Below are 18957 nucleotides of genomic sequence, written 5' to 3' on the forward strand. Positions count from 1 at the left end.
GATTTGGTGCGTTAGTATATGACATAAATTAGGATTGATTGACGTATTCAGTTGTTTTTGGTCACTTCCTGTTTCACCGGAAATGACTACAACTTTTGATTTTTAAATGGCACCCTCGGTATATTTTTACTTTATATGCTACAAAATATCATTCTGAATAAAATGACATATATGTCAACTTTTGACGTTTTTGTTTAAAAAAAAACGTAATTTAAATTTCAGTCCAAAGTGTCCAACATGACTATTAAGCTTCATTCAGAACCTCGTAATTAGTGGTTTCAATTAACGTAGATGTTTGTTCCTCTAATATCAATGTAAGCATTCACAACGTCATAATTAGTGGTAGTAATTTTCAGTTAGTCGAAAAAGTTAACAAACTTTTGACTTTTTCACTAATTATACTTTAAAATTTGCGAGGAATGTCATTTTGGCCTTTGTTTATCATCCGCCAAGAAAAATTTTATTTAAAAAGTATAAAGTGTAATTGAAACCACTAATTTAATCCACTAATTGGGAGGTTCTGAATGAAGCTTTAATTAGTAGAAAAAGTTATCAAACTTTTAACTTTTCCACTAATTATACTTCAAAATTTGCGACAAATGTCATTTTAGCTTTTAATTATCTTTATCGTAAATTACAACAAAAGTTGATTGTTTTATAAGCTAAATATTAAGCTGTCTCTATGGATACAACTGACCAACGCAAGTTGTTGCTTGGATATTCTGTTAATTTTAATTGTGTTTTTTAAATATTGTGAATGATCGTGAACTAAAAAGTATAAAGTATAATTAAAACCACTTATTATGAGGTTCTGAATGCAGCTTAAATAGGCTCAATAATTTGCTGATTTTGTATTAATTATTTTATAATTGTGAAAAAATGTACATTTGTAATAAAAATAAGAAGTTATTATAATTATTTAATAACAAAAATACAGATACGCTAATGGAACAACTATTTAAAATTGGCGTTTCCAAATTATTGTACAAGTAGTAACTAAATGAAAAATGCAAAAATAAAAACATAATTAGTTCGCTCACTCTGCACAAAAACTATTTTTGAAACATCTTTCCCACTGTAATTCAGGTCCTTGTTACAATGACATAACTTATTCTATAACGTATCAATATAAAAATATATAGAATTTGGCACTTCTTCCTTAATCTTTTTTTTTTAATAGTTGAAACATGACTTATGTTAAAATATATTTTTTGTATAGCTACTTAATTCATACATGTTATGTTTTTGATATCTTAATAATAATAAGGTCTTTTTCCATTTGGAGTATACTTTTTGGCGAACCCTGTATTCATATTTGTTCTTGGTACATGGCATGCCACCTTACTAATCCAGGAGAAGGGTCGGTCATCCACAGCAGATCAGGTAAAATTGATCCACATAGATTTTTTCTCTATCCACCCACGTATCCATTTTGTTCCTTCCTGGCTTTTCAACTGGACCTCGTAAAACCATATAACTATCTAGTAAGCTGCCAGCTGCCAACCGCTATCAACTGTTATAGAATTTTCTACATCTATAAATTGTTTTTTCTAAAATGAGTTGTCCAATTTTAACTGTTTTTTTTTGTTATTGAATCGTAAATTTAATATAATTTAGTAATTTATTTGTCAATACTGACATTTTAATAAATAAATTACCTAAAATTGATTTATTGGCGAAATTTTGAAAAAACTTATTTCTTTTTTTAATTTTACATTAGTAATTATTATTTATTATCAATTTTTAGTTCCTAGCAGCTGTTTTAAGCCATCTAGCAGTCTAATAGCAGCTGTTTCTCTTGGTAGAAGCAAAAAGATTTAATGGTAATCCATTTAGCGGTCAAAGATTTATCTGGTAGTTGTCTAACATACGATCGAAAAAAAAACGGCGTCAAAGGCGGCTGTATTTTTTTTTATTCTTTTTTTTAGGCTTCTTTATTTTTATATTGAATAAAAATGATTCTTAAATGGTCTAGTTTAAAATTCGAGAAAATTATTTTTTGGAAATACATTTGTGTGTCGGGAAACTTTCCATCCTTTTTTAATATTTTTTTGGTAAATGGCGTCAAGAGATTAACCTCGCCAAAATTATCATCGATTGTCATTCCTCAGCCGTCTTTGACGCCTTTTTTTTTTCGATCACACGCTATTTCATTCATTTTTTTTTTTTTTGGAGTGATCGAAAATGACTTCATTCCTATATAATTTTCGTCTATATTATCTATTAGAATGAATTATTCTTTGATTTTTGATAATGAATTAGTCTTTATTAATCAATATGAAATGTATTAGGTTTTCTTTAAAAATAAGCCCAGCTCCACTAATAGTAACTGAGTTAATCAAATTTTCTTAATATAATTCTTTTAATTTGATCAGAAACAGCGCATAATCAAACAATTTTACAGGTAGGCTGTGAAAAATACATTTTGACATTAAAGTACCGTATGATAGGAAAAAACGGCGTCCAGTTAGCTTGAAAATGACGATCGACGACGTTCCCCATATAATTTTACATATAAAATGACAGCGATCTTCATTTCATAGCCATCGCTGCATCTGTTTTTTTTATTTTTCGATCATATTGTATTTTACAAATAAGTGTCCAGGATGTACAATTTTCGATTTCATGACACCACCTCCAAAAATTTTGAGGCAATTAATATTAATCATCACTTAGGTCATTTTTTGCAACTTGATTTAATTTTTCTTAAAAATCCATTGATTAATTCAATAAATTTTATTAAAGATATAGCCACTAGATATATATTTGACTGAAAAATGGGCTACCGTCAGATCTTTTTGCTCCTACCTCGAGAAATGGTTTCTGTTAGTTAAAAAATTTAACTGGATTAGAGACCTTTTTTGAAAATAAGTTAGTATTTCGTTGGTTTTCATTTAATAATATTAATTTAGTAATAATTCTTTTAAAATTAATCTAAAATTAATTTATTTTAATGATAGAGTTATAATTTGCAGTTAGGTAATAATCAAACTTCTTAAAATTGGACAAACGATACATGATAGTGATTTAAAAATATATCATTAAATGTAGGGACAACAGCTAAAACTTTATTAAGTATATTTAGTTAATTCCAATATATCTTAACTCCACCTTATTTACTGATATATTTATTTTGAGAGAATAAATTGATATAGTTATTCTTGGTTCCTTTTGTATATGTCCACAACACATAATGCTAATTTACAGGATGTGATGTTGACCAAAGAAGGAGGATCTCTGGGATTCAGTATTATAGGAGGAAGCGACCATTCCAGTATACCATTCGGTGGTAAAGAGCCAGGAATCTTCATATCACACGTAATTATTCAATACATTTTATTTTTTTAAACTCTTACTATACCCCAATCAAAATAAACAAAAAAGCGGGTTAAATAACAATAATTCGCATTGAGCTGAAAATTGGTACAGGTCTTAAATACACTATTATAAATGATATCTGAAAAGTCCCCACCGCTCCCACGTCTGCTAAAAAAAATGATTTAAGGTCAAAGGTCAAAAATATGTTTTTTTGCTTTTTTTCTCCTGAACGGTAAGCGCTATCGCAAAAGTACCTTAAACAAATGTTGTAGACCATTAAATTTTCTACAATAATGGTTCTTATACTTTTTTCTTACGAACCATCATTCCTGAGATATGGCGATTTCAAACATCGAAAATACTAATGTGCACACATACTCGGCCGGTATACATCATAGGAGACTCAATTTAATAAAAATATTGTAACGGGTTTCGCCCATATAAATTGAAACACATAATGATTTAATTAATTGCGCAGACGTATTCAAAAAGATTGACTCTTCTCCACAAGTCATCATCACAAGTGGAATTCGCTTGCTTCTTGCTATATATGATGCTCCAAAAAAAAATGATTCTATAGACGTATAGATATTTAAGTTTTGTTAAAAATACTCGGAATAATAAAATGGTACAACTTTCTTGTCTTCCTCCAACATCTGCTTCTACCTGTTAACACTTATATCGTGTATACTATCAAGTTCAATTGTGGCTAGGTAATCAACTGAACCCAGAAGACTGGGGTTGGAAATTTATAGATAATACTTTGGAGCCGATTAAAACTTTACTTCCACCTGCTCCAAAAAAACTACTTAACACAATTTTTTGCAATTGCAAAACGGGTTGTAGCGCAAACTGTGGTTGTAATAGAGTCGGATTGTTTTGTACACCAATATGTACTAATTGTCAAGGTCAGTCTTTCTCCAATATTGACTTAAATACAGATGAGGATTTTGATGAGGAGACAACTGATGCATCTGTCATAGATGGATTTCCAGATATTCCGCAAGAAGAAAGCGAAGAAGACATTACTGGAAGTATCATTTGAAGATTACCACTCAGATTAAAATTCTCCCAAAATCAACGATAATCCGTTCGACTATAATCATTACCAAGAGCACCGTTTTTTAAAATTAATAGTATAATGTGTAATAAAACTTAACCACAGTAGATCGTGAACTAGGCCTACAGGGGAAACCACGTGCACGGAAATGTGTGCATATTATGAAAATACAAGTTTTTCAACTTTTCAAATCGCCATATCTCAGGAATGGTGGTTCGTAAGAAAAAAGTATAAGAACCATTATTGTAGAAAATTTAATGGTCTACAACATTTGTTTAAGGTACTTTTGCGATAGCGCTTACCGTTTAGGAGAAAAAAATCAAAAAAACATATTTTTGACTTTTGACCTTGAATATTTTTTTTAGCAGACGTGGTAGGGGTGGGGATTTTTCAGATATCATTTATAATAGTGTATTTAAGACCTGTACCAATTTTCAGCTCTATGCGAATTATTGTTAATAGAAATGTCTATTTTGACTGGGGTACTAACTGGTTTATGCTCTTTTAAGATGGTACCCGGAGGTACGGCTTCCAATTCTGGTAAATTACGAGTGGGCGATCGGATTTTGAAGGTTAACTCGGAAGATATCACGAAATATACACACCAAGAGGCTGTCATGGCGTTGCTGAGACCCGGAGATACTATAACGTTGACGATACGTCACGATCCTTTGCCAGATGACTATCAGGTAAATTGCTTTGAGCTTGAATACTGGAGAATTAACTTGGTTTTTATTAACCATTTTTGGAAAATTTAGCGAATAATCCTATATTACTATTTTCTATTTTTTTTATTTTTTACTCTGTAATAACTAATAAGATAGCTGCAGTTTGCGCTGACTTATTGGGGATCTCGTACTCTATTTAACTATGCAAAAAGTGACATAACCTGCTATTTAAAATTATTACGCAAAAGTCCAATAAATGTTATAATGTCAAATAGCGCCCTCTAGCCTATCACGGCAAGAAATAAATGGATTGGTATGGAAGTCGTCTACTTTTTTTCTGTCATCGTCTGTCGAAATCTTTTCTGAGAAAAAAAACAGAGTACATATATCCTTAATTTAAAAAAGCTAGTATAACCTTCCCCCACCGCTTTATTTTTTGAAGTAAAGCAACATAAACTATACCAAAAATACGCAAATTTGGCAGTGATCACAACAGCGATATTTAAAATACACCTTCACGTGCATATTTTTATGAATTATTCCGTTTTCTGGTAGGCCCAGATATTTATAAAGTAACTATATATTCACTCCAAACTGCTTTCTGTGAAGCCAAGCCGGTGAAATGGGTATATAAACCTTCTAAATGAATTTGCATAAGTTGCCCAGTTAGCTCTGCTCAAACGTAGTGCGCAAGCCTGGATTTTGAATTATCGATCGGATAACTAGGCCAATAATAGACTAGACGCTAGCACCAGCTGTTCATTCGTACGGCTCCGTCAAACTTCGTACGGCTGTCGTTTGCGCTCCCGTTCGACAATTGGCTAATCCTCAGAGTAAGGGCTAATCGATATTCGGAATTTTGGAGTTGCGCTATTGCGCCAGTGTCTGCCTAACAGACGAACTTATGTGACATATACATAGACCGGTTATCTAGTTGTCTCTAACGGGGCTTCAACTCCAACACATTGCAGGGATAGGCGATAATCTGTACATATTTGATATGTATATGGGTAGGCCATAAAAAATGTGCCCCCTAGCGGACATTTTTCGTACATGAAAATAATTTCTAGCGATTTCTCTTGGCCGATTTACTTATTATTATTTTTCCCAAAGTTATACGATAAGTAGTTTCTGAGAGACCTACAGCCTGCGTCCATTCTTAGTTGGGTCTAAGACTACTATTGTGTATACATTTTTTATAGAAAAAGATCGTTTTTTAGTGTAACGAAATAAAGGTTATTCGCTAAATTAACTAATTTTTCTGATGGAAAATAATCATCAACATAGATTATATTAAAAACAACTAAAACGACTTATAAGAATTGTTTATTTGTGATTATACAATGCAGACTTTCAGTACTTTTTATCTTCTAATATCATCAGATCATCTGCTGATGATGCTAACATGGTTAGCGAAACGCGTGTCCAGTGTAAAGGTATAAAGGTAAAAGTATTTTGGTGTATTGTGGTGATTTAGTGTTTTATTTTACTTTTTATCACCTGTTATGTAATTTTGCAAATTAATAAAAAGAAAGCTGCTAATTGTAGTTGTTTTTGATATAATGTACGCTGTTAGGTTAGTCCGTAACCTACCGATTTTGTCATATGTTTTGTCACCCTTCCCTGTCAATAATATTTGTATGTGTTCAACGTTATATTCCTAAGACAAAAAGCGTTGTTTGCCATTTACTAAATAAGACACAAGAAAAACAATGTATTCGTGTTTAATTATTGTCTTTTCTTTCGCAAGCAACTAATGGTTACTTACATTGACGTTATGGTAAGTGTGAGATGTGTCAGTTGTCAGAGTTGCTCATATTAACTATGTTCTAACAGAGATTTGTTTTAATTATGTAGCCTTGTGTTGATATTTTTGCCTAAATACAATTATTTTTTGTAGCAGTTACTTTATTCCATTTTTTATTTTTATCTACATAATATATTTTCAGTCAGTGCTAACCAAAATTTAGATACAGCATGCGGTTTTATATGTGTTTTTGTATTTTATTTTGCAATTTTACTAGCAAACGATTATTTTTTTCTAGGAATTGGTTATAGAGAAGAACGAAAATGAAAAATTAGGAATGCACATTAAAGGAGGACTACAAGGTCAAAGAGGAAATCCCCTAGATCGTTCAGATGAAGGCGTTTTCATATCAAAAGTCAACACATTAGGCGCTGTACGACGCGATGGTAGGCTCAAAGCAGGTGAGAATTATTTGATACTATGTAATGGACTTTTATATAGTCCGTCCAGCGAGAGAATATACAGAGTTATTCACCACATACGACACGGAGTATTGTAGCTAAACGATTAGATTTTTACAAAATGTAAGTTTTGGGTTTGTAGAAGGACTGTTAGAGGTATAATTTAAACATATTTTTACAAGATACAGAGTGTTCCAAATAAATAAAAAATATCAAAGTTGTATTTTTTTAAATGGAACACCCTGTATATTTTTACATTTTTAGTTTATACGATTAAAATAAAGGTTAATTTGATTAAGGTTTATCGCACCATTTTTGAAATATTTTCATTTTTGTGAAATTGCAGTAAAAATTTTACGGCTTCATTTCTCCAACAGTATCAAAGTTTTTGATACTAAATATTTACTGAAGTTTATTTATTGATTAGTTATTGTGTTGCAATAATAAAAATTATGCTACAGAGTGTCTAAAAATTAATTTTAAATAATTTCTAGCTTTAAACGGCAATAACTTGTTTAATTTAAATAGAACACCCTGTATTATTTAGGGGAATCAGATGCACAATTTAATTGTCTATCAAATTATATTATGCCGTTTTTTACCTATCCCTTCAACTTTTCGTAGAAAATGCATTTTCTTATAATTTAGGCCTCATTTATTAATATACCCATGGAATATTGACATTTTAGATTGTTTTTAGAGGAACAAATATACAAAATGTACAGGTGCTAAAAACGATAATATTACTAGCCCATTTGTATACAAAAAGAAAACGATTTAAATCTTTACAAAAGAGTATACCATTAATTAAATATACCACCATTATTTCCGCCAAAATATTAATTAATTACACACTTAATTGTTAGTTAATAAATTATTCTAAATAAATGTGGATTTGAATCAGAAATCGATATAATAATAAGTTATGAAAATGAACGTCTCTGTTTTTATAAATAAGCATCCGTCAAAAAATGAACCAAATTTTTGGTGTAATAAAATGGTGTTACTTTTTACCACACTGTCTAATACACATACAAAATTCAGTTTTTTAGTATTTGGAGCAATTATTATTAACCAACGCAAACAGTCAATTAATGTAGTTTGAATACTGGAATCATATTAATTGGTCCTCTTTAACAAATATTTAAACAGTTTTTTTTTAATTTTTTAATGAAACAAACGAACTACATACAATCGACAATATTAGTATCAGTACTCTTTAAAAATTTATTACATCTTTAATAACAATCTAAAATATCAATATTCCATGGGTATATTGATAAATGACGTCTAAATTATAAGAAAATGCATTTTCTACACTACTACACTACATACTCTGTCATTAAAAATTGAAATTCGTTGGTTACGAAAATGTTTTTGCTAAAACTCGTATGTGCGTCTAAAATTATAAAATTGAAATACAGCCAAAATGAATAAAAGCTCATACTCGGAACCTACTTGGAATTAATCAAATCGGAACGCTGTCAATTACTAATTTCGGAACGTACTGAAAATTTTCTATCGGTGTGAACTGATCTCAGACACACCCTAAAACGGATTTTAAATAAATAATGATGACGTAACTTTTGAACAATCATTGTACAGACTATATAAATATATATCACTAACAAAGAGCAACAGTGTATTAATTGTACATTATTAATGAATACCGAAATGCAAACATTTTGTACAAACCTATAAAATCTATTTCTGTTTCGTAGGCATGCGTCTCATTGAAGTGAACGGCAAGTCATTGCTCGGAGCTACTCATAACGAAGCTGTGAACTCACTGAGGCATTGCGGCAACAAAATACGGTTGATCGTTTGTAAGGGTTATGACAAGGCCGACATGGACAAGGCAGTGGCGGAGGGTCGATTAACCAGGGGCGGGTCAGTCAGTAGCCGGTCGCAGAGTGTGAGCAGTTTGGACGTTAACGACGAAGATTTTTCTTTGGTAGGTTTAATGTAAATATATATTTTTTAATTATTTTTAATAAATTATTTTTTTTCAGTTTGAAAAAGAGGAGGCAGAGAAACGGCTGCAACCTCTCTATCAAAGTGAGGAAGATCTCTCGTTAGTCGAGGCCAAACCGACTACACCTGCGGAGAAAGTAAGTGTATTTACTTGGATTAGCTTTAAGAAAAAATGGGAAAAACCGATTAATTTCAACAATCGAGTACTCGAGTTTCAAGCGATTGCAATAATCGAGTGATCGCTCGAGCGAAATATCACTCGTATTTAAAAATACGGTTTTCATCCGTCGCGTCGCTTGTAAGTACTCGTTAACGCCAAGCGCCAAGCAGTAAGTTGCGTGCGCAGGTCACATATTCTTTCGGTGATGAATGGCAAGTAGCAGGCGGCGAGCGATTCTCTTGATTTAGTTTATTTCGAAGCAATGTCGATGTAGGTCGTAAAATTTTGTTCGTCAGATACGCAAAGCATAAATAAATATACGGCGTCGTATAAATTTGCTACCGGCAATGTATGTAGAAAATTCGCTCGACTTTTTATCGAGTATGTCACATTAAAATCGGATTTCAATTTATTTCATTCTAGGATGGCTTGCGTTCGTCGCTTGGTACTCATCACTTGCATCACTGCACTAAGATTAGGACAACATTTTTAGCTTCATCTATGAGCTACAGGGAAGAAACAACAAATTAAAAAAAAAGAAATCTACATTACTATCTAAGCAATTTTTAACAGCGCTATCTAGCGCAGTATGTTTTACCTAATCGCAATATTCATATTATTTTAACGGTTTATACTAAATAATTTGTTTGGTCGAGTAAATTTAATCAAACATCTCGTACAATTTATTTCACTCAAATAAATGCTTAGAGTTTATTGGTCTAATTTACATGTGAAAAAAATTATTTACTGAATAACCGCTAAATAGATATGTATAATTATTGTGCATGTGTTAACAATCACCTGTATTTGTCTAAGACACAATAAAAATAGTTATCTGATTTAAGTTAATGCAAGTGCGATTAATAAGTCGTGTAAATTGATTAAAAGCAGATATACAAGGAAAATAAAACAAGAAAGCATTTGCCACCAAAAACAATTTATTTTTTTTCCTTTGAAATTAATATTTTTTCTCTCAAACATTTTTTATACATATCAAAACATATTTAGTAATTTTTAAATGCAATTAAAGAATAGTGATAGCCTACATCGAAAAAATAAAGCTTAGATTATAATTACTAACATTACAGCTCATTCAGAATGTCTAAAAACATATTTAAAATTAATAGAGTATCCTAGCAACAGCTTGCAGTAATTGCATCCATAGAGAAAGCCTAATATTTAGCTTATAAAACAATAAACTTTTGATTTCTAACAACTCTTTTGACGGGTGATAATCAAAGGTCAAAATGACATTCCTCGGAAATTTTGAAGTATAATTAGTGGAAAAGCCAAAAGTTTGTTAACGTTTTCCACTAATTGAAAATTCCTACCACTTATTTTTGACGTTCTGTATGCTTACATTCAAATTACAGTAACAAACTTCTACGCTAATTGAAACCACTAATTTATTCTACTAATTGCGAGGTTCTGAATGAAGCTTAAAAGAATAGTTTACCAATATCAATAAAAATGGTTACACATAAGTACTGTGTAGTCTGTCCAGTGACAGTAGTTCTCGTCTCATTCTAGGCAGCGTATAGTTCCATCTTTATATTCTTCTATTAATTTTTTTCTTTAAATTAAGGTTATGGATGTTGTCCATGCTGTCGAAACGTTAGCCAGGGGCAACCAAGAAAACGCTGCACCCCCTAAATCACCTGGAGGGCCCAACTCTGAGCTCAAAACGACGACAGTTGTTATGAGCAAGCATACGTTAGCACCTCAACATACTACTGTAAGTATCATTACCTAATACACCTATAGGAAATTGTACGATACATATATAATCAGTATGCTAGAATATCTTCTACCCATACTTTGAATAAGAAGACTAAGGAAGGAGCATAATGCTATTCATGTATTCATGCATGGTGGGCGGAAAAAGCACTCTAGGGTGGGGATCCTTGACAGTTCTGTTTGACGATTCATTTGACACATTTGAATTTGATTTGAAATTTTATGGATTTGTCAGTCTTTACGGAGCTTATTTTATGTTATTTATTATTTATTCTACTACTGATAGTTGTATAAAGGTAGTAAATCTAGATGGAAATTGTGGCAGAACTTAAATTAACAGTGAGACTATCGCGTTTTATCGAAAAAGACTCTAAAATAGTTGGTTGTGTAGCGTGCAGTAGATCTCGGCAAAAATCGAGTGAAATAATGGAACAACTTTTCGCTAGTAAGTGACTATATAATATACATACGTGTAGGAAACCGATCATTTATGAAATTCACTTAAATTAATTAATTATATATTTTTTCTTGCATTTTTGCTTTTATTTACTACTTGTCAAAGATTAGATGTCAAAGAATTTAGAACGTCAATTTGATTTACCAGATTTACCTGCTTCAGTGGCGTATCGGATGTTTGTGTTAATAAATAATTATTATAACTTATCTATTTTTATTAGAATTATATATTTTTGTAACAATTTTAATAACTACCAACATTTATTCACAACGTCAAATAAAACAACATATTATTGAGTCTACCCCGCGTCTACCCTACATCATAGTTTTACATTTTTTAAATAAAATTAGAACGGCACTGATAAACCGGAATTTAAGTCGGCCATATTTGAGGCCCATCGTGGTGGATCTAAGATTTTTGATATGCTCCTTCCTTAGTCTTCTTATTCAAAGTACCCATACAGTGTAATCCACTTGACGTCACAACAGATGCTAGAGCATACTGGTTATATGTATATCGGAGGAGATTATAGCAAAGCATAATGATAACCTCAGATTAACTAAAGATGACTTGAAATCTTACATTTTTATTATCAGGAGACTTCTTTAGTTAGTAATGTGATTTTATCACTGTACAAATCGTTTGCGAGCTTGATGTGACAGCTACTGTCAATGTAGTGATTGTGCGTCTGCTTCGTGTCCCTCGCTTTCCCCTATTTGTGTCCCACATGTCATGTCTTTCCTCTACCAATTCCCTTGTCAAAAAATACGCTTTTTAACATCGAATATAAAGTTCTCTTGATAGGCTGCGCTGCTGATTGGCTGATTATATTATACCAGGTTTATTTGCATATTATTTTTTATTTTAAATATTGCGAAAATTTTTTGGAAACAAAATTTTATGGAGACGTTTAAGTATGAACTATGTAGGGGACATACGTTCACTCGATGTGCACGTGCATGTTATATTTATTCACATGTTCGAACCATTGTTATTAAGCATGCGCATGCAAGGAAATATACACGAAAATGTACATTATATCTCTGATGAAACGTATTGTTTCAGATCAAAGAAGGAAAATGTAAAAAGTAAGGTTAGGTTTAGAAGAGGAATTGTATTTATTGTAAAGTATATATTTATGCGACTTTTCGATTTTTGTATTCATGTTTTTTTTTATTTATTTAAACTTTTTTATTATTTCGATTAAAGTTTTTATTTGTGTATAAATAGATTTTTAAGTATTGCGTTTTATTTTTTACGTTTGTGGTAGATTTGTTGTCATTTTATTGTGGAGATTTTGTCATTAACATTGGCTTTAACAAAACCATCAAAAAATATATCTAGTTAAAGTAAATATATAGTTCTTCTCGCGTTACTTTTTTTTTGTTTTCGCATATAAGCTCGTCTATGGGTTGGCAAACATTGAAAGGGCGAGAGTAATATAAATTATTGAAATATATTTATTTACACTTATATTTTCTATATAATAATGTTACGGATTCCGTGGGTCCACTATTTAAACTCACGATAAAATACTTAACGAATTTATTTTCTCACTTTATACACAATTACTAACTTATAACACACAACAAACTAACTATTTATAAGATTCCTTCACCAAATTGTCCGATTTTCAATTTCCACGCGGTATATTCAAATTTCAAAAACTTTAAACTTCTCCAACTGTCGTAAGCGCTCCTTTTATATAGCTGTGGTGAGTGTTTCGCGAACAATCTAAAATTATCGGGACGGGTCCGCCATCTACTAGTACATTCTATTGTCTGCTTCGCTTACTTGTCGACTTGATTAAGAGATGGCGCTACAACAAAATATTGTCTTCAGGTTTCTGGACACGTTGCGGTTTTAGTTGCTCGCTTCTCCGACAGATGGCGCCACATACACCTTGACATTGCCCCCTTCTCAAATTTGATCGTCCCGATCAAGGTTTCCTGTCTGGTATCTCTTCAATCGATCCAGATGAACTACTTTCATCTTACTTCTAGGGCTGCGTTGAATCCGGTACACTACATCATTTATCCTCTTGATGACTGTATAAGGACCTTCCCATGCTGGAGTTAACTTTGGGGACCTTCCTTTCTTGCGCTGTGGATTATACAACCATACTCTATCGTCCTGTTGAAATCCCGTAGAATTAGCTCTGAGGTCGTAACGAGCTTTCATCCGGTCACTGGCTAGCGTAATCTTACTTCTCACGGCCTTATGAATTCCCAATAATCTTTCCTTCCTAACGACTCTTTCGAACGACCGTCCAACGTTATCTTGTTCCATTTTTCCTCCAGATCGAGTACTTGGTCCTTGTCTAGCTGCGCAAATCTTACAACGTTGACACCATTTCTTAACATCTTCACAATAATCCACCCAGTAAAAACGGTCTCTCAGCTTGCTCAGGGTCTTGTTTACCCCAAGATGGGCTCCAGTTTTACACCATGAATTTCTTCCAATACCTGGATAACTTTCTTCCTTGGTACCAGTAACTGAGTTGTTACTGTCCTGCCATCCGCACTTTCCCACGTGCGCTTTAACAATCCATTCTCAATCACCAGTGAATTCCACTGAGCCCAGAGAGCTTTGAAAACGAGCCCTCTGTCCGCAATATCCTGCCACGGTGGTCTCTCGCCGTTACCTTCCTTGAGCCGTAGTATTGCTCCGATGTCTGGATCTTCCATTTGATCTTTCCTCAATTGTATCGTCGTCCATGGTTCGTCAGTTCTAAGCTTAAAATTCCTTATTCTGATAGTGCTTTCGCGATGTTTCATTTTCTTGTCCAAGGTAGCTCGTCGTCGATCTAGGTCGTTGTCGATAATTTGTACCTGTCCTACACGGCACCCAGCGGTTTTCTCTAGTTTCCCGAACACAGTCTTCTTAGTATCACCAGGTATCATCACAATTTTCGATGATCTTTCTTCCATATTTCCTGGTCTCTTCTCTTTAGATACAGAAAATTCCTCATTTCTGATTTTCAGGATGTTTCTATGGTGATCAAACGAAAAACCATGTTGACTGATCACATCCATACCCATGATAAAATCATCTTCAATGTCTGCCACTAAAACGCTATGCCGAAACTTCAAATTCCCTAACTCCAATTCCATGAAAGCCTCTCCCCCGTACAACGGCCATTTCCCCGTAACTGTACGTAAATACACTCTTCTTCTAAGAGGCATCATCTTCAATCCTTGCATTGAGTTAGTCCGCACCAACGATACCATAGCGCCTGTGTCCACAGTCATTCGAATTCTTCTACCATTGACCTTCCCGTTGATCACCAAACTGTCAGCGGTTTTCCTAGACTCTAACGGAAAACATCCTAGGGGCTCGGTTTTCTTCAGCCAATACTCGCTCATTAGTGTTGATTTCCTGGTGCCTATGTTCTCTCGATGGTAAACGGAACCGCATTTGGACGCGGCAATCCCGTTTGATGTGGCCATTCCTGCCACATCTATAGCAACTTATGTCCTGGGATCTTCCGATGTGCCGATGTTCTCTGGATGGTGAATGGAATCGCATTTGGATGCGACAATCCCGTTTGATGTGGCCATTCCTGCCACATCTATAGCACCTTATGTCCTGTGATCTTCTATGGTTCTCTGTCTGGGTGTTGTTGCTACTCTTGTTCACTAGTAACTCACATAGTTTACCGAACTTTTTACACATCTCCTCCAAACTTCTGTGGGTACTCTCGGGCTGTTCCTCGACTGTTACTGATCTTATTTTCGGTCTAGGGATGGCGCTAAAAGCAGCTTCTATTTCCAGCGCCCTGACCAGTGCTTCGCTGCTGGTAGAAAATCGTGATATTTGTAGCGCCCTCTGTAATTCGTTGTCCCTCAATCCGCTGATAAAACACTGGGCGGCGAGTTCCTCCCTAAACCCTTCCGGTGCTTCTGGATATGCCAGGTGTACCAACCGACGTAAGTCTGCTTCAAATTCCTGCAGACTCTCTCCGGACCTCTGCATGCGTGTCTTGATCTGGGCCTGGTAAAGTTGACGTCGATGTTGGTCGCCATATCTTCGGTCCAATGCAGTAACCAAGGTTTCGTACTCCTGCTGTTGGGCTGCAGGAATAGTTTGTAGCAATTCAGGGCAGGGGCCACGCAGCGCGATGACGAGTGCCGCTGCTTTCTCCTGGTCAGTCCATCCATTGGCAGCAGTCGCTGCTTCAAACTGGCGCTGGTACATCGTCCAGGTGGTTTGTCCATCGTAGGTCGGGGCCTTGAGGTTCGCAGTTCCATGAACGCCAGGTGTCCTTACTTGTACCTTGGTTTTCTGTAGGTCCATCTCCAACCTTTCTATCTTCTGCTGAAGGCGCTCCTCCAGATCTTCTACGGCTTCTTGAAAGTGGTTCTGCTGTTCCTGGCAACGTACTTCCAACATTGCTTGTTGCTGTTCCCCCAAGCTTTTCTGAAGTCGAATTTCTTGATTTTCTAAAGTTTTCTTAAGACGGTCCTGATCTTCTTGTCTTTCTTTCTGGCGGCGCGTTTCTATATCTTCTAAAATTTCCCTCCATTCATTCTTCTGACGAATTTCTAAATTGCCTAAAATTTTCTCAAGCCGGTCCTGTTCTTCTTCTTTGTCTTGTTGTCGTTGAATTTTCAAATCTTGGAAAATTTTTTCAAGCCGGTCCTGTTCTTCCTGTTTATCTTGTTGTTGTTGGAATTTCAAATCTCCGAAAATCTTCTCAAGCCGGTCCTGTTCTTCTTGTTTTTCTTTTTGTCGTTGTAATTTTTCCTCTTCTTTATCTTTTGCTTTCTCTTTTTCTAGTCGGGCTCGCTCTTCTTCTCGTTCTTTACGGAGTCTTTCTTGTTCTTCTGCCTTCTCTCTTCTCATATTCTCCATAAAATCGCCCAATAATTTGCTTACTTCCTCCATTTTCTTCGCTTGTTCCCTTGTACCAACCATAAAAATACTCTAATTCGGTCTAAAAATCTTCCAATCCACTTAATTTCTGCTTAAAATCCTCTTGAATCGCACTTCCGACACCAATTGTTACGGATTCCGTGGGTCCACTATTTAAACTCACGATAAAATACTTAACGAATTTATTTTCTCACTTTATACACAATTACTAACTTATAACACACAACAAACTAACTATTTATAAGATTCCTTCGCCAAATTGTCCGATTTTCAATTTCCACGCGGTATATTCAAATTTCAAAAACTTTAAACTTCTCCAACTGTCGTAAGCGCTCCTTTTATATAGCTGTGGTGAGTGTTTCGCGAACAATCTAAAATTATCGGGACGGGTCCGCCATCTACTAGTACATTCTATTGTCTGCTTCGCTTACTTGTCGACTTGATTAAGAGATGGCGCTACAACAAAATATTGTCTTCAGGTTTCTGGACACGTTGCGGTTTTAGTTGCTCGCTTCTCCGACAGATGGCGCCACATACACCTTGACAATAATTTGAACATTATCCGGCTCTCAATTTACTCATACGAATTTAAATTTATTGTAATTGTTTTGACAGATCATGCTCCGCCATATTGGAAAAAATTAGCAATAAGAACGATATTGAATCTTTGTGTTTTAATGTAAAAATCAACGGAAATTTTGATGCGTTACTGATTTTTAGTTGTGAAAGTAGCATTTTACATAAAAATCAACGGTTATTTTTTTTAAATATTGTTATTTTCTACATTTTTATTACAGTTTTTATCGTTTAAGTCTCTTTTGGTGACAAATATTCGAAATAAATGGCAACTTGTTACTACAAATATTGCAAGAATAGTTTTACTCTAGTATGTATAATGAACGTTCAGCGTTACGTCATCTTTATCTAATATCATTTTTAGCATGTGTCTGGGATCAGTTCGTATTGTTTAGAAAATTATAAGTACGTTCCATAATTAGTAGTAAAGTGCGTTCCAATTTTATTAATTTTAAGTTGGTATTAACAAATGGATTTGGATTTTGTTTGACAAGGCACATAATTTTTATTTTTGACACTGACCAACTATCCGTCAAAAGGATCATAACCACAGAAGTGAACTGACAGTGACAGTTACTAGAAACTCTGTGAAGTTTTAGAAATTCCATACTGAAGTCGATATTCTATTTCATCCCGTTTTCAGGGGAAAGAAAGAGTAGGACAATATATGACGTAACGTTGAAGGATAATTGTCCAAACTTTACAACTTATTTTTGAAAATAATAAAGCACTTTGCAATACCTGCTAATAAGGAATAGAATATATATGTAATTTATTGTAAATTGGTCGTTAACATCAAAACTGGTGCTCACGCATTTATATGGAACCAACTATATTTTGACGTAGATCTTTCTCTGATCTTGCCGAATATGTTCTAAATATGTATGTACGTAATAAGCTTATAAAAAAGAATCAGAAAAGACATGCGTCGCGTATCTAATAGTGGAATCTTTTTCTAAGTACACGCTTCTCGTACTAGTCTTAAATTATGTGTTCTATCTCTATATGTCAAACTGTGTGTCAACAACTTTAGTGTTAAAACATTTTCTTCATATCATTACTAAGTAATAAGTGGGACTTTCATCTTTTACTTAGCATTTTTAGTAAAGCTGACATTTTGTCTGTACATATTGCGCAATATTTTTGAATATATTATCACTCAGAAGTAGAGGTGAGAATTCTAATTCCTTGGGAGGAACTAGTTCCTTAGGTCTAGTTCCTCCGGAGGAATAGTTCCTTGAACTAGGTCTTTAGTTCACAATAGTTCCCGACTAACATTGACATCCCCCTAGCTTGCTAATGCGTTTCGTTGTCAGTCAGAACTATTCACAGTATGATCTGTATAATTTTTATAATGTACGGAGATTGTAATATTAACGGTAATTGGTATGTTAAAACGGGAAATTGTGTATGTTAAAAACATATAGGTAAGTTTATAGCAGATAAAAAAAAAATAAAAAAAACTCAAATCAGAATTTAAAAAACTATACCACAAATCAATTGGAGCAAATATTACAAAAATTTTAGATTATTGCATTATTGCATTTTTCCTCACTTCAAGCTTTTTGTTTTTGTCTAAAAATTCAGAATATCTACTTCGTTTTATAAGATATTTCTTAATTTTAGGGACCTAAAGTGAAACATTCCCATAAAATATTTAAAAAACAAACTAAAAATCAATCCACGACAATTTTCTGTGGTAATTACGCCGCGCCGGCTGTGGCAATAGACAAGGCCGAATCCGTCGTCGTCGCCTTGTATTATATCTCGGATATGCCGACTGAATAAATTCCCGTGTACTAGTCTTTTAATAGTTCCTCTATGTCCGGATCCGATAACATACGGCTGGCACTCCTCACGCCTGCCTAGCATCAATCGCGCTGGCTGATCCATACGTAAACTAGTATTTTATTTAGTTTCTCTA

At 33.9% G+C, this 18957-nt stretch overlaps 1 protein-coding gene across 11 annotated transcripts in view; it reads left to right on the forward strand.

Annotated features, from left to right (window-relative positions):
• LOC115883629 (protein lap4) overlaps positions 1-18957 on the forward strand; it is a 175156-nt gene that overhangs the window by 135538 nt on the left and 20661 nt on the right. For all 11 annotated transcript variants that reach the window (XR_004050415.1, XR_004050416.1, XM_030901989.1 and 8 more), the window contains 6 exons: positions 3208-3318; positions 4888-5067; positions 7092-7254; positions 8976-9208; positions 9267-9365; positions 10974-11123. Coding sequence is in view for 9 of the 11 variants with exons in the window: in XM_030901989.1 (XP_030757849.1) it covers positions 3208-3318; positions 4888-5067; positions 7092-7254; positions 8976-9208; positions 9267-9365; positions 10974-11123 (936 nt within the window). In the remaining 2 variants the exon portion in view is untranslated. The remainder of the gene's footprint in view (positions 1-3207; positions 3319-4887; positions 5068-7091; positions 7255-8975; positions 9209-9266; positions 9366-10973; positions 11124-18957) is intronic.

The sequence above is a fragment of the Sitophilus oryzae genome, unplaced genomic scaffold (genome assembly GCF_002938485.1).
Source record: "Sitophilus oryzae breed Bouriz unplaced genomic scaffold, Soryzae_2.0 scaffold_1974_pilon_pilon, whole genome shotgun sequence".
Taxonomy (NCBI): domain Eukaryota; kingdom Metazoa; phylum Arthropoda; class Insecta; order Coleoptera; family Curculionidae; genus Sitophilus; species Sitophilus oryzae.